General features: G+C 56.4%; 9 protein-coding genes across 9 annotated transcripts; 4 read left to right on the top strand and 5 right to left on the bottom strand.

The window, feature by feature from the left end:
- The first annotated feature begins 1,174 nt into the window (after positions 1-1,174).
- PHYSODRAFT_353798 (hypothetical protein) lies at positions 1,175-2,177 on the top strand. Its single transcript, XM_009520039.1, has one exon. The coding sequence runs from the start codon at positions 1,384-1,386 to the stop codon at positions 2,083-2,085; it is 702 nt and encodes a 233-aa protein (XP_009518334.1). The 5' UTR covers positions 1,175-1,383; the 3' UTR covers positions 2,086-2,177.
- A 277-nt stretch (positions 2,178-2,454) lies between these two features.
- On the top strand, positions 2,455-4,502 carry PHYSODRAFT_555768 (hypothetical protein; the record flags this gene model as incomplete). Its single annotated transcript, XM_009520040.1, has 2 exons — positions 2,455-3,554; positions 4,266-4,502. The coding sequence occupies exons 1-2, from the start codon at positions 2,472-2,474 to the stop codon at positions 4,500-4,502; spliced, it is 1,320 nt and encodes a 439-aa protein (XP_009518335.1). The 5' UTR covers positions 2,455-2,471.
- A 274-nt stretch (positions 4,503-4,776) lies between these two features.
- On the bottom strand, positions 4,777-6,648 carry PHYSODRAFT_324311 (hypothetical protein; the record flags this gene model as incomplete). Its single annotated transcript, XM_009520041.1, has 1 exon — positions 4,777-6,648. The coding sequence occupies one exon, from the start codon at positions 6,646-6,648 to the stop codon at positions 4,777-4,779; it is 1,872 nt and encodes a 623-aa protein (XP_009518336.1).
- Positions 6,649-9,288: 2,640 nt separating this feature from the next.
- PHYSODRAFT_310633 (hypothetical protein) lies at positions 9,289-11,574 on the bottom strand (the record flags this gene model as incomplete). The annotated part of the gene is made up of 4 exons (XM_009520042.1): positions 9,289-10,235; positions 10,266-10,494; positions 10,852-11,370; positions 11,419-11,574. 4 exons carry the CDS (start codon positions 11,572-11,574, stop codon positions 9,289-9,291), a joined length of 1,851 nt encoding a protein of 616 aa, XP_009518337.1.
- Positions 11,575-13,840: 2,266 nt separating this feature from the next.
- Positions 13,841-15,001, top strand: PHYSODRAFT_251162 (hypothetical protein; the record flags this gene model as incomplete). Its single annotated transcript, XM_009520043.1, has 1 exon — positions 13,841-15,001. One exon carries the CDS (start codon positions 13,841-13,843, stop codon positions 14,999-15,001), a length of 1,161 nt encoding a protein of 386 aa, XP_009518338.1.
- A 3,055-nt stretch (positions 15,002-18,056) lies between these two features.
- PHYSODRAFT_540589 (hypothetical protein) lies at positions 18,057-19,188 on the top strand. The gene has a single exon (XM_009520044.1). The coding sequence runs from the start codon at positions 18,327-18,329 to the stop codon at positions 19,080-19,082; it is 756 nt and encodes a 251-aa protein (XP_009518339.1). The 5' UTR covers positions 18,057-18,326; the 3' UTR covers positions 19,083-19,188.
- A 375-nt stretch (positions 19,189-19,563) lies between these two features.
- Positions 19,564-20,724, bottom strand: PHYSODRAFT_483387 (hypothetical protein; the record flags this gene model as incomplete). The annotated part of the gene is made up of 1 exon (XM_009520045.1): positions 19,564-20,724. One exon carries the CDS (start codon positions 20,722-20,724, stop codon positions 19,564-19,566), a length of 1,161 nt encoding a protein of 386 aa, XP_009518340.1.
- Positions 20,725-21,223: 499 nt separating this feature from the next.
- On the bottom strand, positions 21,224-22,089 carry PHYSODRAFT_478889 (hypothetical protein; the record flags this gene model as incomplete). Its single annotated transcript, XM_009520046.1, has 2 exons — positions 21,224-21,686; positions 21,761-22,089. The coding sequence occupies 2 exons, from the start codon at positions 22,087-22,089 to the stop codon at positions 21,224-21,226; spliced, it is 792 nt and encodes a 263-aa protein (XP_009518341.1).
- Positions 22,090-22,184: 95 nt separating this feature from the next.
- Positions 22,185-25,390, bottom strand: PHYSODRAFT_251198 (hypothetical protein; the record flags this gene model as incomplete). Its single annotated transcript, XM_009520047.1, has 2 exons — positions 22,185-23,151; positions 23,223-25,390. 2 exons carry the CDS (start codon positions 25,388-25,390, stop codon positions 22,185-22,187), a joined length of 3,135 nt encoding a protein of 1,044 aa, XP_009518342.1.
- Positions 25,391-25,541: the final 151 nt, after the last annotated feature.

A 25,541-nucleotide genomic window follows, 5' to 3' on the forward strand; every position in this document is an offset into this window, starting at 1 on the left:
CCGTATCCGGTGGAGATCATGGCCGAGGCCGTGGCCACGCCGAGCTGCAACTTTCAGTGCGGGACGCGCTCCATGTTGAAGTGCGCCAGCTGCGTAACGATTCGTTTTCAACGACTGGTGAAGATCTCGCGTCCTTTCGCGGAACATGGCTACACCTGATCATGTTGATACAACGAATTCGGCGAGTATCTGTTCTCACGTCCCTGGTTTGGGTCATCCAAAGTGGCAGCCAACCATCGACTGTATAGATGCCACACAGGTGAAAGGAGCGTATATCGCTTTTTGGATCTCCTGCTCGATAAGATCTTACCCAGGCATGCATGACTCAATCGCTGCTGCGGGTCGCGTGGAGAGATGTAGCACTACTGCCAGCAGAGTGCAGCTTCCACGGGCTGGCTCAACATCTTCATCGCGCAGGCTGCCGTGGCGCGCTCACAGCGTCCCAGAACTCGCATCTCGTCCAGGAACGGCGTTCTAATCCCCATCACGAATGGGCAGGAAAGCGCAGCCGCCTTGACCTCAAGGCTTGAGACCATATCTTGTCAGCATCGCCGATATCTCAGGGCCTCCTCCGCAGAGTGTGCACTTCAACTTCGCGCCATTTCAAGTGATCCCATGCACGATGCAACGGGCTCCACTAGCTCGACGCTCTGTCACCGCTAAGCTGTCGCCATTGCTGTCCGTGTCGGTCTGAGCGCCGTGGTGCTGTTGTCGCTTTGCCTGTCGAGGACCGATCACGCGTCTCTCGCCACCGCCAGCACCATCATGGATAGCGCGAGGCGGACCAAGCTCGGTCCGGCCTCTGCTCGGCCGGCTGTTGTCCGCCGTGGGGCTCTGCGCTCTACGCACGCGATGTCGTCGTCTTGTGCGGGGTGTCGGCGATACAGTACAATGCGGTGACCGTACCCGCAGCTCGCGTCACCGCGTCACACCTCCAATCTACAGCAGCAGCAGTTGCAACAGCCTCTCGTTCTGCGTGAGCGCGAGGTTTGAGCACGGCGTACTGTATAGATCTATAGACACCGTTGAGAAGAACCAAGCTCGAGTCCGACGACTGCTGCAATGCCTGTCCAAGGCGAGCACCAAGCAGACGTCGGCCATCGCGATCGACGCCGAGAGGCGGAGCGCGCGTCACAGCAATGGCGCGCACGCGGCGAGTTAGCAAACGAGGCGAAGCACGTGTCGGCGACTACCGGCCAGTCAATGCCGCGGCGCGAGCCAACGTCGGAGCTGCAGAGACCTGGCGCTTTCATCATGCCGGCGGCACCGCCGGCGGACACCGCGCGGAAAGCGACATAGTCGACCCGTCGTCCGCCTGCTGGTCGCTGTTCGACGTGGCGACGGCCGGCATTGTCAGGCGTGGCGCCGCAGTCTCCGTCAAGCATGCAGCCACGAGAACCCGGCGAGGATGAGACGGCGAGGGAAGGCGGCCGCACAGACGAGGTCGTCCCTCGCGACTTTACGCTCACTGCGGCAGCGTGGTCGCTCCCCGTCCATCGGGAGGCATTCGCGAATCTGCACGCTCGGACGCACGTCGAGACCTACCACCACCACTGCCAAGTACTATTAACCATGGGCTGCGCTCAATCCACCGCTGCGAAGGACCCGGCTGAGACGACGCCCGCTGAGACGACGCCTGCCGAGGTCGTCGCCACGGAGACCAAGGCCGAGGAGACGCCCGCCGCCACCGAGGAGGCTACTGAAGAGGAGAAGCCTGCCGACGCCGCTGCCGCCGAGGAGGCCACGGAGAAGGTTGCTGAAGAGGAGAAGAAGGACGAGAAGGTTGAAGAGGAGAAGCCTGCTGAGACCGCCGCTGTCGAGGAGGAGAAGCCTGCTGAGGCCGCCGCCGCCGCCGTTGAGGAGAAGCCTGCTGAGGTCGAGAAGCCCGTCGAGGCTGTCGCTGAGGAGGCCGCCCCCGCCGTCGAGGAGCCCAAGGCCGAGGAGGCTGCTAAGGAGGAGCCCAAGGCCGAGGAGGCTGCCAAGGAGGAGGCGAAGGTCGAGGAGCCCGCCAAGGAAGTGGAGCCCAAGGCCGAGGAGGCTGCCAAGGTGGAGGAGCCCAAGAAGGAGGAGACCGCCACCGCTTAAGTTACAGACGTCGCTGCTGCGTTGCCCGCTCGAGACGACCCCCGAGAGCGTGCGGGCTCGCACGTCCTTATTTTGCCAATAAACTCTGTATTTCCACTCTGCATCCACTGTACTTCACTCTTGCTGCGCTCTCCGCCTCTACAGACAAGATGACCGTGCCGACATGTGCACAAGTTGAAGGTGTTGACCGTGTTGACGGTCACCATCAACACCAGTGTTGACCTCACAATGACAGGAAGCCATGTCCCAAAATTCCTCGCTCCCTACTCCAGCTTTACCGCAAACCCATAACTCATCACCGGTGCCCACTTTCGAGGCAAGATGACGTCAGTTTCCGCGCCCCATCGTCGGGTCATTCCGGCATTCTCGTCACTTCGTGCGCAACAATGGCGACCCGTAGCCGCGTGAACTCGGCGCTGCGCGCGCAGCACATGCCGGCGCACCTGCGCCACCTCGAGGGCAAGTTCAAGAACGCGCGCGGCCAGAACCTGTCCTACCTGGCGCTCTTCCCGCCCGCGTCCACGCCGCTGCGCGCCGTCGTGCTCTACCTGCACGGCATCGGCGACCACAGCCGCCGCTACTTCCACCTGTACGAGCGCCTCTGCGATGCCGGCTTCGGCGTGCTGGCCTACGACCTGCTGAGCCACGGCGCCAGCGACTCGGACCAGCACGGGCTGCGCGCGCACAGCGCCAGGTTCCAGTACTTCGTGGACGACACGAACGAGTTCATCAAGCTGGCCAAGATGCAGCTGTACCCGCAGCTGGCGCTGCCGCAGGACAAGGAGAAGGAGCCCAAGCTCGTCCTGGCCGGCATGTCGTACGGCACGCTCGTGAGTCTGCACACCATCCTCAGTGGGGCGCACGGCTTCAGCGGCGTCGTGTTGGTGGCGCCGGCGCTGCTGGTCGAGATGACCACGACGCTGAGGGTGCAGGCTGTGTTTGCCAGGCCGTTGAGCAAGCTCATCCCCAAGGCCCGCATCGTGCCGGGAGTCAATGGGGACTACCTGTGCAGAGATCAGGACTACGTGAACGACTTCAAGGCCGACCCGTTGACGGTCTCGGAGCCCGTGACGGCGAGAATGGGCGCCGAGACGCTCAAGGCCATGAGGGCGCTGGAGGCGGACAAAAGAGTGGAGGACAAGCAGAGCGCGCTGTGCAAGCTGCCGATGCTGATGATGATGGGCTCGAACGACAAGGTCACGAGCCTGGAGCTGGCGCAGGTGTTCTACAACCGACTGGCTGCCCAGGACAAGGAGTTCAAGGTGTTCGACGACTACTTCCACGCGCTGTTCGATGACCCGGAGTCGGAGGCCGTGTTCGTGTACCTGGACAACTGGCTCAAGAAGCGATTCCCCGTCCCGGAAGGTGCTGAGAAGGTTGAGAAGATTGAAGAGGGTGACGAGGAGAAGGCTGAGGCTGAAGAGAAGAAGGTTGAAGAGGCGGTGGAGGAGGAAACTAAGGTCGAAACTGTTCCTGTCGAGGCAGCTCAGGTTGCCGCTGCTGTTACGGAGGAGGAGAAGGAGGTCGTTCCTGTCAAGGAGGAGAAGAAAGTTGAAGAGGCGGTGAAAGAAGAACCGAAGCAGGAAGCGAAGATCGGTAGGGCCTCTGCTGCGCTTGGTCTCAAGGTTGGGTCTACCGAAACACAAGCACAGACGGAGAAGGTCGAGGCTCAACCTGTCGCCACGGAAAAGGAAGCTGTTGTTACGGAGAAGGAAGTCGAGGGTGTTGTGACGGAAGATACCAAGGAAGAGGCTGTCGTCACGGAAGAGACTGCCGTGAGGAAGGAGGTCAAGACAGTTAAGGAGGAGGAGAAGGCTGAGGCGGTGAAGGAAGAACCGAAGGAGGAGGCCAAGATCGAGACCGTTGCTGCTGTAGATGACGAGAAGGAGGTTGAGGCTGAGACGGAGAGCAAGGATACGGAGGCTGTTGTCGTCGAGGAGAAGAAGGCCGACGCCATTGCTACGGAGGAGGTCGTGATGGAGAGTGTTGTGACGGAGAAGAAGGAGGTCGAAGTTGTTGCGACAGAAGAATTAAAGGTTGAGTCTGTTGAAACCGAGGAGACGAAGGTCGAGGCTGTTGTCACGGAGAAGAAGGACATGGAGACTATTGCTGAGGTAGCTGTGACGAAGGAAACAAAGGATGGAGATGTCGAGGCTAGCAGCGAAACTACGGCAAGTGAGGACGTGAAAACTGAAGCTGTCGAGTCCGCTGTCGTCGAAGAAGCTACGCTCAAGTCGGATAACAACAGTACGCCAGCGCAGGAGGAGCCAGTAAGCGACAAGACGGACGGAACTCAAGCCGAGGCTACAGAGGACAGTGATAACACGACGAAGGTCGACGAGATGCCGGCCAGCTCTGATGTGAGCAGCGAGGCTCCGAAGGCTGAAACTGCAGAGAGCACTAAGGAGCAGGCTTAGTTAGATACGTACATACCGATTAGCATCGATGCGGCACTACATCATCGCTTGGCGAATACGAGTCGGAAGTTACACAATGTATATGCGGTGTGGCTTGTAGATGCATAGGCTACGCCGGAGGTTCATGGATATTCACGGGTTGTGAGTGAGGATTATCGGGAAAATCGACATCGCTTCGTGATGGCACGAGAAAACTTGATATGCTTGCAGCGTGGAAAGTGAAGACCTTGGTCTTGTTTACCCAGTGCTATTGCTGCATAACTCTAGGCAATTTTCATGCCAGCTCTTTCGACAGAATCACCTGAAGCTTAAAAAGAGCCTCTGCTGCGCTTGGTCTCAAGGTCGGGTCCACCGAAACACAAGCACAGCCAAGGTCCACCATGGACCGAGGTGCTGCGTCTGAAAACTCGACACTGACCGTCCCCATTGCTACCTTTTGGAGGAGAGTAGCGTCGCTCATCTGACGGCCATGGGACTGCTGCATCTCCTGCTTGGCCTGAGCGTACGGCAGCGTGTGAGAGTCCAGCTCCGACAGCACGACTCCGAACGAGAACATGTCTGCCTTTTCATCGTATCGCTCGCCTGTCATCACCTCCGGAGCCATCCACAGTGACGTCCCCACTCCCGCCGTCATGGTTCGGTCCAGACGCTCTCGTGAGATCCCGAAATCCGTGAGCTTTGCTTCATTGGCGTCGTTGAGCAGAATATTGCGAGACTTCAGGTCTCTGTGGATCACGGAAGGCTCGAGAGAGTGCAGATACGTGAGTGCGTGGCACACGTGAAGCGCGATCGCGACTTTTTCGCGGTTAAAGCCAACCGGGTGGCCTGTTTTCTCGTAGTTGCTTAGTAGTGTTCGCAGGTCACCGCCCTCCATGAACTCCATGACCACGCACAGATCCGAGAGAGAATCCCAGGCGACTCCAATGCATGTGACAATGCGCGGGTGGTCCATGCTGGCCGTGAGCTTCGCTTCAGCTAGGAAATCGTTCACAAGCTTGATGTCTCGGCGTGTACTCGGCAGCAGCATCTTGATCGCCACACGCTGGTCGTTGAAAACTCCAGTGTAGACCTCGCCAAAGGCGCCACGACTGACAAGCTCGTTAACGCGGACCTTCTCACGCGGAATTCGGTTGGCCGTGATGACATCGTCGTCCCACAAACCAGTCTGACCTTGATTTGCTCCGGTGTGGCGTCGGCGAGCGATTACAACGCCCAGAATCAACAAGACGACTACGATGCAAGCAGCGATGATCCCAGCGATGGCTGCAGAGCTGATTGCCCCACCATTGTTTGTATCTTCAGAAATGACTGTAGTCACGCTCGTGGCAGCAGGAGCTGGCGTTGCTGTGGTCGAGTAGTTCTCCTTCAGCCATCGAGAGACCCAATCACTCCCTTTTACGGTGGTCATCATGGCTCCCGGCATATCTGACAAATTCGCTGTCGAAGCGCACGGAATCACGAGTGAACTGAACCCTCCATTCTCTGAGCCCGTAGGACATTGCCCGTATGCTACCTCGTCCATCGTGGGTACTGTGTGAATTGCAAGCACATTAAATGGCTTGTTAGTAGAAGCATCGGTCCAAGAGTGCTTGAATATGTACGGTAATGGAACCGATTCGGGAGACCCTCCAGTAGACCACATCGCCGTGTGGGTTTCGGAGCTGTCATTAAAATCCTCAACGAGGCATCTTGTCGCCGTCAGCATTTGGTCGCCGTCACACAACAGGTTGCTGTAACTCGTCGTCCTGTCGGTTTGAGTGCAGTTATTCCAAACGCAGCCAGCTCCTTCAAAGTCGCTCACTGGGATGGCGAGATCCGCTATTGAGTGTGTCCCATCAGTGAAAATCTGCAGTGGTTCACCAGCGAGAGAGAAACCGAAACCGGAATCCCAGAGCAGCGCCCGTTGCGCGATCCCGTCCAGATTGTCCCAGTCGAGTTCAAGAGTAGCGAGTCTTCCTTCGACCGCACTTGGGAGCTTGGTAAGGCTCAGTTTCTCGGCCGAACCCCCCGCACGCGCTCGGTAGTAGAGCTGCTGGGCCAAATCGGAGTTGGTGCCGTCGAACACGAACGAGTCGTCGTTGGGCAGCTCCGCATCCATGTAGGAGCTCGCGCTGGAGGCCAAGAGTCGACCATTTCCGTAGTTCATCGGTATTGAAGCTCGAGTCGTGGGCAAGAGGAGGCGAAAGAGGAAATGAAAGGGCCAGTCTTGGGCCAGTAAAGTTTCCACGTTTATAATTGTAAAAAAGCTGGCCGTTTCACTGCCAAGTTGAAGTGAAGCCCAAAACCGCGTTTGATTGGTTATATTTTCAGCGAATAAGCGGCACTCACATGCACTTATTAACAGCGAATAAGCATCCGATCTAAAAGCATATGTCGCTGATCGTTCAGTCTCATTTAACGTGCGCCACACCAATCGTCCATACAATCGCCAAGTGACTCCATTTCCATCCGCCAGTTTGAAAGTGTCCGCGTCCTTTTTGGCGCCGGCCGACACTCAATCGCTCACTCCAGCTGCGCTTGTTAGGAGCCCGCCATGCCGACGGAGCTGTCCCCGATCAAGTCCAAGAGGATGGAGGAGAAGGCCTCGCTCCAGGTGCGTCCAGCGCCGCCGCTCGCGCTTGGATTGGAGCTCTGTGGACCGAGAACCGCTGACTTACAGTTGGGTGTGCTTTTACTCGGCTTGAATGGGTGATTAAACCTGCAGAAACTCAACTCCCGCCTGGAGATGTACGTGCTGGGCGTGAACGAGCTGGAAGGAGCCAAACACGCCGCGGAGAAAGAGCTGGAGACCATCAAGCAGCGCATGCAGCAGGATCTCGACAGCGTACGCACCAGACTGACCAAGGAGCTGGAGGAGACCCGCAAGTACGTCAGTGTTTAAAGTGTTTTAACACTTTGTTGAAGTGATTTTAATCATGCTTGTATGCTTTTACTAGGAAATTGGACGATGAAATGGACCAGAACGCGCGGCTGCAGACGCTCGAGCAGGAGCAGCACAAGGAGCTGGTGAAGCTGCGCGCGCAGCAGGTGGAGCTGGGAGAAGTCAAAGTGCTGGTGGAGACGCTGCGCGTGCAGCTGGACAGGGAGAAGGCCAATGCCGACTCGGCCAAGGAGACGCTCTCGGAGCAGACCACGCAGCTGAACTCGGCCAGGCGCCGCGTGAAGGAGCTGGAGCGCGAGATGCGCGGCCACGTAGCGGCGCTCAGTGACGCGACCCAGGAGCTGGAGGAGCTGAGGAAGAAGAGCGCGGACTTCGACTTGACCAGAGACGCCGAGCTGTCCAAGCTCAGGCGGGAGTGGACGGCCAAGCACTTGGAGGCGCAGGCCCAGTGGAAGAAGGAGGCGGAGGACCGACAACGGACGATGGAGATGGAGATCCGCAGCCACTATGATACTGTGTCTGGCAGCTTGCAGAGTCAGCTAGATGATGTGAACGCGGAGCTTGAGAGCACGAAGAAGGAGCTGGATCGTACGGCGAACGATTACGAGGAGAGCTTGAATGCGCGACAGTCGCTTACGGAGAAGGTGGCCCAGCTGGAGCGTGAATACCGTGAAGTGCGGTCGAAGTCGACCAAGGACCGCAAGGCCTATGAAGAAACGCTGGAGAGATTCCGGTCGTCGAAGGTCGCCAAGGAGCGCGAGTTCAACGAGCTGATGGACGTTAAGATTGCTCTGGACGCGGAGATTATGAAGTACCGACGCATTTTGGATCGCGAGGAGAGCCGTGTAACCGTGTCCACGCCCAACACAAAGGGCCGGAAGCGGAAGAGCGAGAACACGAACGGGACGTCGGCCAAGCGAACAAAGCGTGCACTTGTAGCGGAGCCAGCAGTATCCTCTTCATCTTCGGCAGTGCAGATTGCGGCTTTGGACCTGGTGAAGGACCGGATCGTGCTGAAGAACAGTAGCAGCGACGCGATTCCGCTTGGAGGCTGGATTGTACGTGGTCAGATGGAGCAGACTTTCCGATTCCCGCCGACCTACGTGATGCGGCCACAGTCGACGCTGACGGTGCATTCCAGCAAGAGAAACAAGAACGCGAAGAATGAACGCAAGAAGGGCGAGGATTCGTTCCTGGCCAACAAGTTCTCGCTGAACCCCAAGGGTGACTTCGTCGTCCTGCTGTCGTCCGAAGATATTCCGGTGAGCATGAAGAGTGCAGGCCTGCCAGACGACGAAGTGCGCGCTATTGAGGCAGATATGCGAGCAGAATTCATGGATGATGAGGCTCCCCCCTCTGGAAACGTAAGTTCACTTTCAAGACGTGCTACATGTGATGCCTGATTTATCGACATGTTGTGCTCTGTTTTGTCTTGTTTGCATTTAGTGCGGCATGATGTAGAGCAGGCAACGAGCAAAAGTAATGGTGCAAGCAAGAGAAGAAGACCGGGAAATGCCCTTTTGCGTGTTATAGCCTCATTCCCCATTCTTCTATCTTGGAAGACTGCTTGCCGTAATAAAAAGCGACAAATCCCCATTCGCACCACCGGAGTTGTTGCAGGAACTGGAGCATGTTTAACGCTGATGACTTCCCGCGAGATGTTGCAGGGAATTAAACGGTGGACAAGGGCCAAGTGGAGTAACGAGCAACAGGTACGTGGGCGTAATTTTGTTATGCATCTTCAGCTTCCGTCGTGCCACACTTACATGTTTATACGTAACCTCTTTACTGGTACTCACTACATGTAGAACTCTTTTTGTTGGGCATAGGCTGGTATCACTTCCGCCGATGTACCTTATACATTGATCTGGACGACATGAAACATGTTGTGGGCGCTTGCTAGTCTCACTTTTGGAGCCGTTGGAGACCGCGTCGTTGGAGACACTTCGTCACGATGATACTCGACGCTGTGCGCGTGAGGTGCAAGAGTGTCGAGTACTGGGACTGAGTCATTTCTCGCGGACGAGTATCGAGACAGCAGAGTGATCCAACCACGGCGAGGCCGTCACGACTGAAGATGGGGAAGCCAGCGTAGAACTGAATGCCGTAGTCCACGACGAGACTCAAATTGCAGAAGCGGACGTCGGCTTCTGGATGCTGGACGAGCATGGGTCTGTCCCCCATCAGCAGGTGCTGGCAGAGTGTGTGCTCTCGAGGCTGCTCGGCGTACTGGAAGGATGGATAGTCGGTCGCTAGCACGTACTGCAGCGTCTTCCCCACGATCGTCACCAGCGACGCCATGCACGACATTTCCCGAGTCACTAGCTCACAGACGAGAGTGAGTTCGGGGGACCCCGTCGCCAGCAGAAGTTGCTCCTGTGTGATGGATTCAAGTCGGAGCGTCTCGTTCGGGGGAATCGGACCGACGGGGACGCCAGCTACACTTCCTCCACTCGTGGTGTCGATGGGGTAGGTTCGCGCCACAGCGTTTGAGAGGATGCAAGCCTCCAGAGGCAGCACCTCTCTCGCAAACTGAGCCTGGAGCTTTCGCAGCGCTGAGGATATCTCGGGTTCCAGCTCTTCGTTGTCGGCGTTGTTGTCGGAATCGTAGAAGCAGTGGGCCATCACGCGGTTGACTCCTTCATCCAGGACGGACGTTAGGTGTTGGAGGACATTGGAAGCTGCGTCGTTCTTGTTGTTGAGATCCACGGTCGACCCAGACTCGGAGGACGATTCTTCGTCATCTTCGTCGCTGAAGACGCCAGCGAGATACGAGACCACCGCACGACCCGGTTCAGGTGCGTCGTCAGCGTCTGGCAGCACCTGTACAGGACGAAGATTTTGCTCTCCAGCTGCGCCGGCGGGATACAGCGAAACGCGACTCGATGTGTTCGCGCTGCTTCCGCTTCCACGACCCGATACGAAAGAAGCTGCAAGGTGCGCGTAGTTGCAGTTCTGGATGCTGCCCAGGCAGTGAGGACACACGAGGACCGCTATCTTCCTGCCGTTTGCCGTCTCCAGAGGCTGTCGGATCCAGCATTTCGAACACACGAAGTGTGCGCACAGGTAGCAGCGCGTCTTCTTGGTCATGAGCAGCTTGTGGAACTTGTGCTCACAGTTCACGCAGTGAGAGGCGGCCGGGGACGACTCGTGCTTCGACGCCAACCTTGAGATGGACCACGCGTCAGCGGGAAGTTGCGCGCTTAATCGACGGCGACGCACCATACCAGGGAGCTCGAGGACTCCGCGAGCCAGCAATTTGATTCGTCTTCGGACCACACTGAAGTCTTCGCTCTCGTCATCGGACGAGCAGCCGTAGAACACGACGCGGACTGCAGCAGGATGCCGGCCGCTGATCTCTTGGACGGAGTAGCCGAGGGACAGACCCAGGAGCTGATGAGTGTGCTTCTTGGATCGAGTGAATCCCGCACCGTTGCTACGTCGGACGAGCTCGATCGCAGGACGCACTGCTCGAGGCAGCGTCGACGGCCGCAGTGATCTCTGGGACAGCGTAAAGTCGCTCTGGACACCAGTCGCTGTCACCACGGGGGCAAACTCTTCCAGGAAGCACCACCTCTCATCAGTGTCGAACAGAGCCAAGCGTGGACGAGCGAAGCACGCCGTCTTCACACAACGGTATGCCGGCAGGACCTCTCCCTGGTTCTCGGCTTTGAAGTTGTGGACGACGGTGCCATGCTGGAACGCGCGTCCGTGCATCCTTGTCATGACCGAGTTGAACTCGCTTTCACCCGGTGAACACAGCAGCGCCGAAGCTTCCGCCACGCTGCATTGGAGCTCGCCCGTGACGAGTACCTCCATGACGGCGGGAATGTTAGGAGTGACCAATTGGCGCTTGAAGGTGCGGAAGCTCTCGTGTTTGTTGTGCTTGCTTCGGATAGATTCCCACGTCTCCAGCGACAGGTTCGACAATCCCGCGAAGTCGATCTCGGGAGCAGCGACAGCTTGGGTGCGCGCCCAGAGGAGCTCCTCGACGTCCCGGTGGTGGGTCGTGCTCAATGAAGGCAGCGACGTGACCCGAGCGACTTCGGGGCCCTCGGTGCTGCCGCTGACCTCGGAAGGGAAGTCCCTGTCGTTGCTGGTGGATCGGTGCCTGCTCCATCTCAGGAACTTTCGTCGAGGTCGACTTGGGAATTCGTTGTTGAAGTCGGCTCCATCTGCTGTAATCGCCATTAATTTCCGAGCTGACTCTGGTGGACAGTCGGCAGCACCAGACGGACTTTTGCGTTTAACAATCAGACTCGGGGGCTGCTTGGATTCTCCGCGGAGAATTGGAAAGTGGGCGCGTGCGCTTGCAGCGCAGTCCAGGGCTCCGTAACGCCAAGGGCTCTCCGCTCTCTGGGTGCCTACGCGAGTGACTCTTGCACCTGCTGGGCGCTGAGAACTCTCGCCTTATCGCCAGTGGTGAACGCGCGCTGAAGAAGTGGGGCGACGAGATCAGAAAGCGAACACAACAGTCGAGCCAAAGGTTCCAAGGAAGGAAGAGCGGCCCTCGTCTTCTTAGCGGTGGCGAGAACGGAGAACGCCCCAAAACACTACTGTCGAGTATTGGTATGCAGGAGGTTGCTGAGCGTTGCGGAAAACCTCGCCGTTGAAACATTCTCGGGGCCGTTCAGCCGCCGTCCAGAGGGCTCCGCTAGTAAGCCTCGTCTCGCACTGGAACGCGCGGACGAACAACGATTCAGTCTATGGATATGAAATACCATCGGTGGTGAGGTTGACCCCAACTGGACTTTCAGGCTGCGGCTGTCAAGGGAAACGCCTGCAGTTAGGGCCGGTAAGAGTGTTGGCGAGGGGTGACTTCAACTCGAACGCTGTTCGAGTGCTGGTTGCACGTCGGACACAAAGCGAGAGTTGGCACGGATCGCAGATCATGAGGCTCCGATTCCGCTACCATCGTGCCACATTTGGTTTCGAGGGAGGCAGAGACCAAGCAAGGTACAGACGCAGCGAACAACAAGGTCTGTTTGTGGAGCCCTGGACTGTGAGAAATCGCAGGTAATTGCTGCTCCTCCGGCAATCATCACTGGGCGTGGGTGCTAATTCTCGCTTTATTCGGCTGCGTCTCCCATTGTCCTCTTGCCCGAGAGCAATTAGGACGGCGGAGCTGCCCAGCTGCGCTGAAAGGACCACCTTGGATACTGGCGATCCCACCGCCATCGCTGCACATCTCCAGAATGCTACGCGGAACGCGTTGCGGTGGACGTACGTGTACGAGGCGACGGGCACAGCATGTGGCTCTGGCTTCGTCACTCTGATGTGGCGGGCAGTGGTGCCCAGACAGTGAGCGCTCCATGTCGCGACAATGCGCTTCGGACAAAGGGACTTCAACTCGACGGATGCGTGGCGAGCCCATGTCTACGATCGCAATAAATCAGGATTTCCGCCGTGTTCGGCAGTACTTAAGCATCAACCGCCTCTGGTGGTGGCCATACCACACCGCCTAGATTCTCACTTTGTATTGAGCCAACGATGAAGGCAGTCGTCGTTCATATACCGCCGTCTCCAACGCGTTTGAAGTGTTCTTCAAGCCCGCTCACGTCCGTGGGAACACTCATCGCCCTCGGTGAATATCCGAATCGTGTCCAGCTGAGCAGCCTGCTTGGGTGGGTATCCCATGGTACGAAAAAATGCTGGTGAGGAAGCGGAAGTAACGCCAAAACAAGCCCGTTACGCCCCACCTTTAAGCCGTTGAATTCGTGATGGTTGCGTTGTCCGCTTCGATGGGTTGCGGGGGCAGGCGGAAACGCTGCAACTACCATGGCGGCAAGCTGAGGCAGTCTCCGTCTTGATGCGGTGTGAGTCTGTGAGCTGTCCGGACTTCTGAATTCTCGGCGTGAGTCACGGCGATTCTGAGTCAAGCCTCAGGCACTTCCTTCCGCAAATGAATCCGGTTACGGCCATCATCATGAGGGGTGCCCCCGGCCGGACGAATCGAGTTGAGGTATATTTGATCGTCGCGCATGGTGCTCAGAACTCCACTGCTATTCAACCAGCATCTCTTCGTGACCCGAGACGGCAATCTGCTCCGAGACTGAAGATCCCAGGTACCTGTGGACAAGACATTCAAGCGGATTGCGACGGATATTCGACCATTGCTTTACGTTTGCTGTGCTGGATGCGCAGCCTGCTCTACGGTCAGCGCTTATGTCAGGCATTATTGCCTGACGAGATCATTCAATGCAGCGCCGTGATTGGATAGAATCCCCTTCGAAGCGACAGATGGCTACATTTACGTCATGCTTGACTCGCATCGTAATCGCTCACGTCTACCGAAAGGTGTCAACGGTATCACCTCGAGCAGCAAGGGGGCAATGGACGTCGCCGTCTTTGCCACTGCCGCTTGGACAGCACAGCCACTGCAGTTCACTCTACAATTTGCCTTTTAACAACAGCAACCACTACTACTAACCACCGACCAAGTCGCCACCTGTGCACCATGTCCGCCAACCTCGCCGACTACGAGCTCTTCAAGCCGCTGGAGCTGGCGCCGGGCCTGACGCTCAAGAACCGCTTGGTCTTCAGTCCGTGCACGCGCGCGCGGTCGGACATCAAGACGCGCTGCCCCACGGACGAGAACGTCAAGTACTACGCGGCGCGCGCGAGTGCCGGCCTCATCATGTCGGAGGGCTGCGCCGTGTCGGAGCAGGCGTACGGATGGTACGGCGCGCCTGCGCTGTACACGGACGAGCAGCAAGAAGGCTGGCGCAAGGTCGTGGAGGCCGTGCACGCCAAGGGCGGCAAGATGTTCGTGCAGCTGTGGCACATGGGCCGCCAGTCGCACCCGTCCTTCCACCCGAGCAACGAGGTGGCCTCGTGCTCGTCGTCCTGCTACTCGACGGGCCGCACGCACGACTCGGAGGGCAACGCCACGGGGTTCCCCACGACCCGCGCGATAACAATTGAGGAGATCCACCAAGTGATCGAGGACCACCGCAAGTGCGCGGAGCGTGCCAAGGCCGCGGGCTTTGACGGCGTCGAGTTCCACGGAGCGGGCGGCTACTTGATCGACGAGTTCCTGCAGACGAGCACCAACAAGCGCACGGACGAGTACGGCGGCTCGGTGGAGAACCGTTTCCGCTTCCTGCGCGAGCTGATCGAGGCCGTCACGACCGTGTACCCGGCCGAGCGTGTTGCTGTGCGTCTGTCGCCGAACGGCGTGTACGGCGGCATGGGCAGCGAGGACAACTACGAGACGTTCACGTACGTGATCACGGAGCTGAGCAAGATGGGTCTGTGCTACTTGGCGACGCACGACGGCTTCGGCTTCGGTCGCTCGAACAAGTGCCGCGTGTTCACGGTGTTCGAGCTCAAGACGCTGTTCAAGGGCCGCGTCATGGCCACGTGCAGCTACACGCGCGACCAGGCCGAGGGCGTGCTGCATGCGGGCGTGGCGGACTTGGTGGGCTTCGGCCGCCCGTTCCTCGTGAACCCGGACCTGCCGGAGCGCTTCCGCAACGACTGGCCGCTGGCGGAGCCGCTGCCGTACGAGCTCTTCTGGAACGCGAAGAAGGGGCTGGAGGGCTACCACTTCTCTGCGTACGACCCGAAGAAGGCGGAGGCGGACAAGGAGAAGCAGGCGAGCCCCGTGGACCCTTAATGCGCAAGCTGTAAATCGTTTGGTCTACGATCACTGTTGATCGAGCAACAGTGTCGAAGCGCCAGTGAAACAAGCTGTTGTTTGGATGTGTTGTCCACCATTGTCGTAGCTTATTAGCTACGAGCCAGCATGGAAACTTTTGTGGCTACTATCACTTCGTCTTTCTCCACGTCAGCCATTCAGTTGTGAACTATAACTACTGTACTTCATAGTAAAGATGCTGGATACAGGAGTGAAGTATATGCCTATCCTACATCTTCACTTTCTGTGGACCACGATACGTATACATTATGTATTAGTGCATGGGATCACCCCTTACTCAGTAAGTACCAGAGCTCACAATCGGGGAACCGGGTAAATTATCCACCCGAACCGGGTACACCAACCCGAAACAATCCCCGGGTGAAGCTCGGGTAAGATAAATTGAGTGACAGGTTTCGCATCTCGACTCTTATGTGTATTTGACGACGCCTGACCCAACCTCCAAGCATAGATACCGAGAAGCTCCCTAATGCACGACATGAAGTCTTTACTGTTGATAAGGCACACGAAGAAGCTAACGGTGAGGTCAAATGCGGACCTGATTTAATGGACACGCAATACCAGAATTCACAGGGGAAAACGAGTTTTATTTTCATAATTGACATCATCACTTCTTTCATATACTACTTAGTTTTTGACCGTTGATAGAATGTAGCATCGCCCACAGTATAGTTTATCTCGGGTGGGGAACCCAGGGCTTACCGTCGGGTGGGTGCGGGTACCAAAGTTTGCCCGCGGGTACCCGAGTTTCGCTGATTGCGAGCTCTGGTAAGTACTACAAGCACAGGTATGCAATATCGGCGGGACCACGACACTGCTGTAATGCTCAAAGCCAAAAAAATAACGACCGTCACGTCCTGTGCGTCTAAGCTTTTCTCCTCAGACATATTTTAATTTATTAAAATATACAGGCGCGGCCCCTAAGAATGTACCTATAACTGGATTTCTCCGAGAAAACGCATATTTATTAGGTACCAAAAAGAGCCTACTAGTGCAGACACAAGAGGTATCATTGGATAGGTCTTACTACCACTGATGCTTAGAGCTGCACTAGTGCTCCAGTTCACGAGAAATGAGCACATGAAATTTGCCATCCATGCGACTCTTCGACATAAATTACGGTAATGTCTTTTCATGTGCAAGTTATTTATGATAATGTGCGAGTAATTTATGATATTTATCAGCTATAGAGATCGACGAAAGTTGTTGACACTGGGGTATTCCTGCTAAACGGGTTCTGCTTGGAATCCCGCTGCGCAGATGTGTTCCCCACGGATTGGGTGCGTGGCCATCACCGAAGTAATCTTGGACACGTATTTTTCAGCGCGACCTTTCGCGGTACGAAAGCCTGCACTCAAAATTGACTACGTCTAAGTATGGCATCTTGCAGAAGAACGTAAATGCTGATGAAGCAGAGGGGTCTCCGCGCTGAAACGCGTCAATTACTCCTTTTAGGAATTGATGTATCCCGTTCCGAACTATGGCTTTGATCTGACAAGCACAGGACAAAACGAATTTATCAGTTTCTGGGGCCGCGCCTGACAATAATAAAAAAGGATGAGATGTAACCAGCCACCTGAAAACTGGCTTCAGTGCGTATTTTAAGAAATAAATTCAGTGCATATTTCTTAAAATATGCACTGAAGCCAGTTTTCAGGTGGCTCATCCTTTTATTATTGTGGGTTCAACTCAAAATTGGAGTGGCCGATTGGTTCCGAATCGCCCCGGTACTATGCTAGGCTATTTTAGGTGCTAAATCCGTAGTTATACGGAATGATAAGGTACGTCGGCGTTTCATGGGCGTTTTGTGGTGGGAGTCGATTGGAAGAACCGGCCCAAAAGTCCAAATTTGGCAGGAATTCACAATACGTACATCACACTACTGCACACATATTTACCCTCCCACCCGCCGAGAGAACGCTGGGCCGCACAGTACGTGAGGTTCTGGCTGCATAGAGTGCTTGCCACAAGAGGGCGAAGGGCCCTCTCGTGTTGCCCCAGAGGACCTTACTAGAGGTAAATTAGTTTACGATCTCCCGCCTAGTACGCACTGCAACAAACAAAGGTTTGCAGGCTTCCGTTGTGTACCTGAGGCATCGACAACCAAATCCGATAGCTTACTCTCTCGTTGTTCCAGGCGTGGTACAAGACAACGAGGCACACACCAACAGGACAGAACCTCCAGCTACCGGCAATACTCTCTTCCCACCACGTCGCGATGCCCACTTCGCTGCTTGTTTACTTGATAGCGCTGCTACCCATACACTTCACAAGGGTTCATGCTAGCACTGATATTGTCTCTCAGCTGTACTACAACTCGAACTTCACTGCCCCCACGACCCCTTCCAAGCTCAACTCTCAACTGACCGAGCTCGTCAACACCGTAACCAATTTCACCACGTTGCCTAACAACTTGCAACGCGCGTTGCTGTGGAGTGCCGGATGGGTTCAAGCCGCCCCTGGGTATGCGGATTCAAGTTCCTCCTCCAGCTCCGCTACGGCCGACTATGTTCAAGTCTACGTGCTTTGTGGCCGCAGTATGAGCGACACGTTCCAAGCTTCGTTGACGTTTGACAACGAAACAGCGTGTGCATTGATGAGCTGTAAGGCAAACGTTATCACCTACACAGAGTCGACCTGCGACCCAAGCTACGTGGCGACCACGGCGCACTGCGCGTTGAGCTTGGATGTGAACGTGCCGTTTAAGCAGAGTGACGGACCCATGTGGTCCACTGTCGGAGACATCGATATCGACAGCTTTGATCCACAACTGTTCCAGTACAGCGCCAGTGATGCCGATACGACTCTCTACATGCTGGCAGAGAAGAGCAAGTGGTCTATGAGTGATGATACTTGCCCCAATTCTGCGATTTTCATAGCTCCCTGCATACAAGTGGAACCTGAAAATGTGCAGGGAGCAACTTGGTGCGAGCCCGAAGTCGAGCTTAGTGTTAGATCATGGCTTCAGGAGATAGCGGCCACGAATACGAGCAAGACTGACAACCGCGTTGAGAATTTAAGTAGCGGCGGAATCAGCACTGGTGCTATCGCAGGAATCATCGCTGCTTGCGTCGTAGTCGTGCTGGTCTTTGGATTCGTCATCGCTCGCCGCCGCCACTCTGGAGGAGCTCAGAACCAAGGCCAGACCGGTTTGTGGGACGACGATGTCATCACGGCCAACCGAATTCCGCGTGAGAAGGTCCGCGTTAACGAGCTTGTCAGTCGGGGCGCCTTTGGCGAGGTCTACACTGGAGTTTTCAACGACCAGCGTGTGGCGATCAAGATGCTGCTGCCGAGTACACGCCGAGACATCAAGCTTGTGAACGATTTCCTAGCTGAAGCGAAGCTCACGGCCAGCATGGACCACCCGCGCATTGTCACATGCATTGGAGTCGCCTGGGATTCTCTCTCGGATCTGTGCGTGGTCATGGAGTTCATGGAGGGCGGTGACCTGCGAACACTACTAAGCAACTACGAGAAAACAGGCCACCCGGTTGGCTTTAACCGCGAAAAAGTCGCGATCGCGCTTCACGTGTGCCACGCACTCACGTATCTGCACTCTCTCGAGCCTTCCGTGATCCACAGAGACCTGAAGTCTCGCAATATTCTGCTCAACGACGCCAATGAAGCAAAGCTCACGGATTTCGGGATCTCACGAGAGCGTCTGGACCGAACCATGACGGCGGGAGTGGGGACGTCACTGTGGATGGCTCCGGAGGTGATGACAGGCGAGCGATATGATGAAAAGGCAGACATGTTCTCGTTCGGAGTCGTGCTGTCGGAGCTGGACTCTCACACGCTGCCGTACGCTCAGGCCAAGCAGGAGATGCAGCAGTCCCATGGCCGTCAGATGAGCGACGCTACTCTCCTCCAAAAGGTAGCAATGGGGACGGTCAGTGTCGAGTTTTCAGACGCAGCACCTCGGTCCATGGTGGATCTTGGCTGTGCTTGTGTTTCGGTGGGCCCGACCTTGAGACCAAGCGCAGCAGAGGCTCTTTTTAAGCTACAGGTGATTCTGTCAAAGGAGCTGGCGAACTAGTATCGGGTAAACTTACTGGTTGAATGCCCCCCGCTTGAGGTAAGTGTAGTTGCTGCTCGGTCAACACCAAGTGCAACCTTCAGTGTTGACCGAGGACTCTGAAACTACCGGCTACGCATCCGGCCCAGCAATCGTAAACCAATAGCAAGTATCAGTCGCAATCCACTTGAATGACTTGCCCACGAGTACCTGGCACTTCTCATGCGCTTGGTGCGGAACTGGGCTGGGTATTCTCGACGATAAAAACTTTTCTCATCATGTGAACTTGATCTCGAACGTGGTGGCGACGGCGGCATGTGAACAACGACTGCGTTCATCGTGGACTCAGCACGAAGTCAGAATCAATGTGGTATCCATCACCAGCAGATTGGAAAGACCATATCACTATCGCAAAACATGATGCCTGCATTCGTCATTTTCACTATTTACTACTGCAAGTACGTCGACAAACATTGCGAACCAAGAACTTACAACTTGCGCATTAAGGGTCCACGGGGCTCGCCTGCTTCTCCTTGTCCGCCTCCGCCTTCTTCGGGTCGTACGCAGAGAAGTGGTAGCCCTCCAGCCCCTTCTTCGCGTTCCAGAAGAGCTCGTACGGCAGCGGCTCCGCCAGCGGCCAGTCGTTGCGGAAGCGCTCCGGCAGGTCCGGGTTCACGAGGAACGGGCGGCCGAAGCCCACCAAGTCCGCCACGCCCGCATGCAGCACGCCCTCGGCCTGGTCGCGCGTGTAGCTGCACGTGGCCATGACGCGGCCCTTGAACAGCGTCTTGAGCTCGAACACCGTGAACACGCGGCACTTGTTCGAGCGACCGAAGCCGAAGCCGTCGTGCGTCGCCAAGTAGCACAGACCCATCTTGCTCAGCTCCGTGATCACGTACGTGAACGTCTCGTAGTTGTCCTCGCTGCCCATGCCGCCGTACACGCCGTTCGGCGACAGACGCACAGCAACACGCTCGGCCGGGTACACGGTCGTGACGGCCTCGATCAGCTCGCGCAGGAAGCGGAAACGGTTCTCCACCGAGCCGCCGTACTCGTCCGTGCGCTTGTTGGTGCTCGTCTGCAGGAACTCGTCGATCAAGTAGCCGCCCGCTCCGTGGAACTCGACGCCGTCAAAGCCCGCGGCCTTGGCACGCTCCGCGCACTTGCGGTGGTCCTCGATCACTTGGTGGATCTCCTCAATTGTTATCGCGCGGGTCGTGGGGAACCCCGTGGCGTTGCCCTCCGAGTCGTGCGTGCGGCCCGTCGAGTAGCAGGACGACGAGCACGAGGCCACCTCGTTGCTCGGGTGGAAGGACGGGTGCGACTGGCGGCCCATGTGCCACAGCTGCACGAACATCTTGCCGCCCTTGGCGTGCACGGCCTCCACGACCTTGCGCCAGCCTTCTTGCTGCTCGTCCGTGTACAGCGCAGGCGCGCCGTACCATCCGTACGCCTGCTCCGACACGGCGCAGCCCTCCGACATGATGAGGCCGGCACTCGCGCGCGCCGCGTAGTACTTGACGTTCTCGTCCGTGGGGCAGCGCGTCTTGATGTCCGACCGCGCGCGCGTGCACGGACTGAAGACCAAGCGGTTCTTGAGCGTCAGGCCCGGCGCCAGCTCCAGCGGCTTGAAGAGCTCGTAGTCGGCGAGGTTGGCGGACATGGTGCACAGGTGGCGACTTGGTCGGTGGTTAGTAGTAGTGGTTGCTGTTGTTAAAAGGCAAATTGTAGAGTGAACTGCAGTGGCTGTGCTGTCCAAGCGGCAGTGGCAAAGACGGCGACGTCCATTGCCCCCTTGCTGCTCGAGGTGATACCGTTGACACCTTTCGGTAGACGTGAGCGATTACGATGCGAGTCAAGCATGACGTAAATGTAGCCATCTGTCGCTTCGAGGGGGGTTCGGACCAATCACAACGCCGCTCTGGATGATCACGTTTACTGATTCTGTATCTGCAATATCGTTAAAATTGTTGCAATCTCCAAGCCATTTTCCGACGTGACAAAGCCTTCCTTCAAGAGCATGGAGATCAGTCTTGCCTATCCAGTGTTAATAGCGTGTGTCAGATCCACCTGTGGATACGACAACGCAAGCACTGTCAAAGCATTACCAGCACACTCAAACAGCTCCAACAATTGTTATCTTACCTTGTATCGGTTCTCGACTACCGGACCTCAGACACGGAGTCGACCGAATTATTCATCAGCGACACAGCATAAAAACGGCCGTCGTACCGGGCGCGCATGACTGTCGAAAGCGCTAGACGGTTGCTCTGGTCGTTGCCGTACTTTTTCCAGTCTTCACGTCTGCGGCATTCATCTACTGACATCGATTGACAGCCCCAGGTCTTCCCCAAATGCATAAACACCTCTTCACTCTCAATACGCTGATACTTGAATCCATCAGTTGCCGTGTCAACAAGCAAGGCGCTGTTCAAAGGAAACGACATAGTCGCGTTAGGAGATTCGGGCTCATCTGGATCATAACGCTGAGTTAAGATGCGCCGAAGGTCGATAAACTCGCGAGTAAGTGGGGCTACATTCGTCAAAATCTCGTGGCCATAGAGTGGGGAACCCGTAATAAAACCCTCATTCTGCAATTCGTTTTCAATTTCAAAGCATGCCTCTCTATACAGCAGCAATATGCTGGCCAACAACCAGCACAGCACGGCAATCCAGTACCGACAACCCAAAATATGCACACACCTTGCTTGAATACAACGTGGATCCGCAACAACGCTCCATCATACCACAGCGCTTTGTCTCCAAGTTCAGCATCATAATACCCAAGATACGACGCCGCCAGACGGTTAACTCGACAGCGGATCCCAACGCGTTTCCAATCGATCCACTCACGAGAAACTACTTCATTCTCCGTCAGCCACGCGCCGTCCTCCACGTCGCCCTCCTTCTTCTTCAGGAAGAGCTGCAGCTGGTTGGCATCACACGTGATAGCGAGCGGCTTATGCCTCTTATCAAATCGTTGACCAAGTCTCCCTCCTCCAACTCCACCCAAAAAGGGACACTTCATCACGAGGCCGCGGATTCTCGAATGAGGCTACTACTACTGAGAAGTGGTGATTCAAAATCCGTTAATCAGTCACGAAAAGTCTAAGAGTAGCTTGTCTACACGTATAATATGTAGGCTAGCAGCTCTGGGGACTGTTGTCGTAGTGAGATCGCAAACATTGCTGCCATCACTGATCCGACGAGCCACGTGATGGAGACTCCGAGGTGGAAGGCCAACGCATTCAACGCCACGCCAGAACCCCCATCCAACTCCTTCACCACTTTGCGCAGTGTCACGTCGATGTAAATGGCCACCGCTGCCGCCACAAAGTGCACGACAATGTGGCGATAGATGCGCAGGATGCTGAGCTTACAGATTCCGAGTTGGTCTTGGCGCTGCTCCACCTTCGTCACGAGAGCCTCGCGCTGAGCTTGAAGGCCGAACTCTCCACGCTCTGCCAGATCGAGGACGTCCTCCGACACTTCGCCGCGAGACGTGCGTTGTCGCTCGAGTCTCGTCTCGGAGAACCGTCCGGCTGCAGCTCCAATGTTGTAGAGGCAGTGGATGAACCACAGCGACAACGCCAGCAGCAGCACCGACAGATCTATGTGCGTCGACACGACGAGCTCTTGGTTGCCCAGCATCTCCGTCTTCTGCACGTAGTAGAACGTGTGCAGCGCGGCGCCTCCAATGGCACAGAGCAACGCGGTGACGGCGATGGAGGGCACGGCGAACGCCACGCGGCGGATGAAGTTGGTGCCGCTAGTCGGAAAGGCGTAGAGCAGCAGCTGGAATGTCACGCCCCGGAACAGGTTGAACGTCGTCTTGGCGGATAAAGAGACGAGGAGCTGCACGGGGTTGGCGTAGCTCGTGTGGATGGCGAACGGGTCGATGCTCAGCGCCAGCTCGTCGAAGCTCAGTGAGTTGGTGTTGCCATTGAGTAGACAGAAGAAGTCGAACCGATTCAGCAGCGACGCGTAGTTCACCAGCGTCAGGAACGTCACGATGAGCGTCCAGCCCATGGTCACGGCCAAGTGACGCCGCATCACGCGCTCCTGCTGATACTCCTTCAGGTCAATGAAGCTGCAATAGTGAAGAAATGAAATGGTTAGAGGGCAATTAACATAATAAGTGTGAGCACCAGTATAACCTACTCATCTTGCAGGGCGGACAGCTTGGAGCGTAGGCATCGAAGCACCAGGACGGCACTACATGCCGTTAGAATCGCCTTGGACACCAACAACGCCATGAGCCACGCGCGGTCGGTTGCTATTGCATTCGAGGGGATCAGCAGGTAGGACGAGGAATTCGACGCGGAGGACGAGCCTGAAGAGGTCTCATTATGCAGCGCAGAGTGACGACAGAGCCCCCAGTCGATCTGCTGACTGTCATACATCGCAGCCATGTTCTCTTGATCCTGGAGCAAGTCGGGCGCCGTGTCTCCATGCAACGTCAGCATCTCGTCCATTTCCACCATCAAGCCGAAGAAGAACCACGCGTAGATCAGCAGCTCCGCCACTAGGTTGCAGTAGTAGCCCATCAGCTCCAGCCACGTGCTGCTCAGAGGCGCAGTGAATGCCGGCTTCCCATCCACCATCAGCGCATGCGTACACACTTCAGCGAAGACGTCGTTGTTGCCGCCGTTGATCCGCACCGCCACCTTCTCGTCTCGATGGATCCACGCCACTTCTCCGTCCAACTTGGACACTTCCTTGCATGGACCCTCGACGATCATCTCGACTTCGGTTCCGACCCGTAAGCGACGCAGCGACAGTCGAACTCGATCACTAGGCACGTTCTTCTCCTTACGACCATCTTCATATCGGATTGTGTACGTCTTGTCAATGTCGTTAGAGCTCACGATCGTCCCGAGGAAAACCTTCGCTCCATTCGACACCTCCACAGCACTCCCAACCTTGAACATACCCGCAGGCAGCTGGATAGAAGGCAGTGAAAGACCGTCCATGACGCCGTCAAGCATCCCGCTAAACGGCATCCGGAAGAACCGAGCTTGGATGTCGGAGTTCTTCACTTCCTCGCGTTTACTGTCACCATTGGGACCAAAGTACTCGACGATACAGCACGCGTTCGACTTTGCCTTCATAATGACGCCGTCTTTCCATACAACGCGCCCAGTTTCCTTGTCGGTGCGACGGAAGCGCACGTTCATGCCTCTGCGAAGAATGGGGGCGGAGAACAGCGAGAAACTCGGTAACCCCGGTAAGCCATTCCAACTGGGGAGCGTGTAGTCGAGCCACGGCACCGCCCGCAACTTCCCCACTGAGAGTTGCTTCAACATCGTTCCGTCCAGCAGATCTTCGACGTCGTATAGGGTCTTACCGGTACTCTTCGAGACCTTTAGGACGATTCCCTTACGCTCTGTGCCGTCCTTGGTGCGGTAGTAGACGTGTGTATTCAGCTGAAAGGGGACAAAGTTGCGGTTGGTTCCGCCAAAGAATCGCCCGAAGGCGGTTGTGGGCCGAACGACGTCCAGCGCGATCCGCTTCGAGACCTTTTCCGTGTCGCTTTCATGCTCAATGTCGCAACTGCGCTGCTCCCGGTTGAGCATTTTGATCCGCCCACGACGGATCCGCCCGCTTTTGTCTTCAAACTCGACCAGTTGATTCACGCGAAGCTGAGCGAAGCCTGCCGCTCCATTCCGAGCTTGGAAGCGGCCCTGTCTTCTTCGCCCCACGCTGTCGTCGCTGTCGTCCTCGCTGGTCACCAGCTCGCGCTTGCCCTTGCCGCCTCTAAGAGCTCTTCGTTTCCGCATTGCGCGCTTCTCGTTCTCGCTGTCGCTCTCCTCGTCGCTCTCGTTATCCGCCTCCGTGTTCTCCTTCTTTTTCTTCTTTTTCTTCTTCTTACTTGAGGCTTTACGCTCGCGAATATCTCGTCGCTCGACATTCTTCGCCACTTCGTCTTCGTCTCCGTCTACTGCGATGTCATAGCGGCCGTTGCTGCGAACTTTAAGGATCTGACCGTCGCACCATTCGCCTTTGTCGTTCTTGAACTGCACAGTCTCGTCAACTTCCAGCTCAGTACTGTCCTCTCCTTTCTTGTCTTCGCCATCTTCTTCTTCTTCTTGTCGTTTCCTTGCTCTGCCTTTCCCTTCGCCCTTTTCAGCACTCTGGACTCGAGCTTTTGGCACATTCTTCTCCACTTTGCCTGTGTCCTCGTACTTGACGGTGTAGTCACCATTGCGGTGCTGGCGGACGATAGTCGCGTCTTGAACTTCTCCATCCTCATCGCGCACACGCACAGCTGCGCCCTCCTTGAACGAGGCTATGCGGTCTTTCCCGCTGTCATCACCTTCAGAACCCATCGTCTACCTCCACTACGCGCGTGTTACCAGAGTGAATAGAGCGCGACACTAGCGATCGCATATCGACTGTCCGATCCCGTACTCGACACCATCAACGCCACTATTTCGGGTGGAATAGCACAACCGCCTAGCAACGCCTGCAGGCTGAAAT

The sequence above is a fragment of the Phytophthora sojae genome (assembly GCF_000149755.1).
Source record: "Phytophthora sojae unplaced genomic scaffold PHYSOscaffold_2, whole genome shotgun sequence".
Lineage (NCBI taxonomy): Eukaryota > Oomycota > Peronosporomycetes > Peronosporales > Peronosporaceae > Phytophthora > Phytophthora sojae.

Coding starts and splice junctions, on each gene's coding strand:
- PHYSODRAFT_353798 (XM_009520039.1), top strand. CDS start 1,384: ATGCAGCCACGAGAACCCGGCGAGGATGAGACGGCGAGGGAAGGCGGC.
- PHYSODRAFT_540589 (XM_009520044.1), top strand. CDS start 18,327: ATGCTGCTGCCGAGTACACGCCGAGACATCAAGCTTGTGAACGATTTC.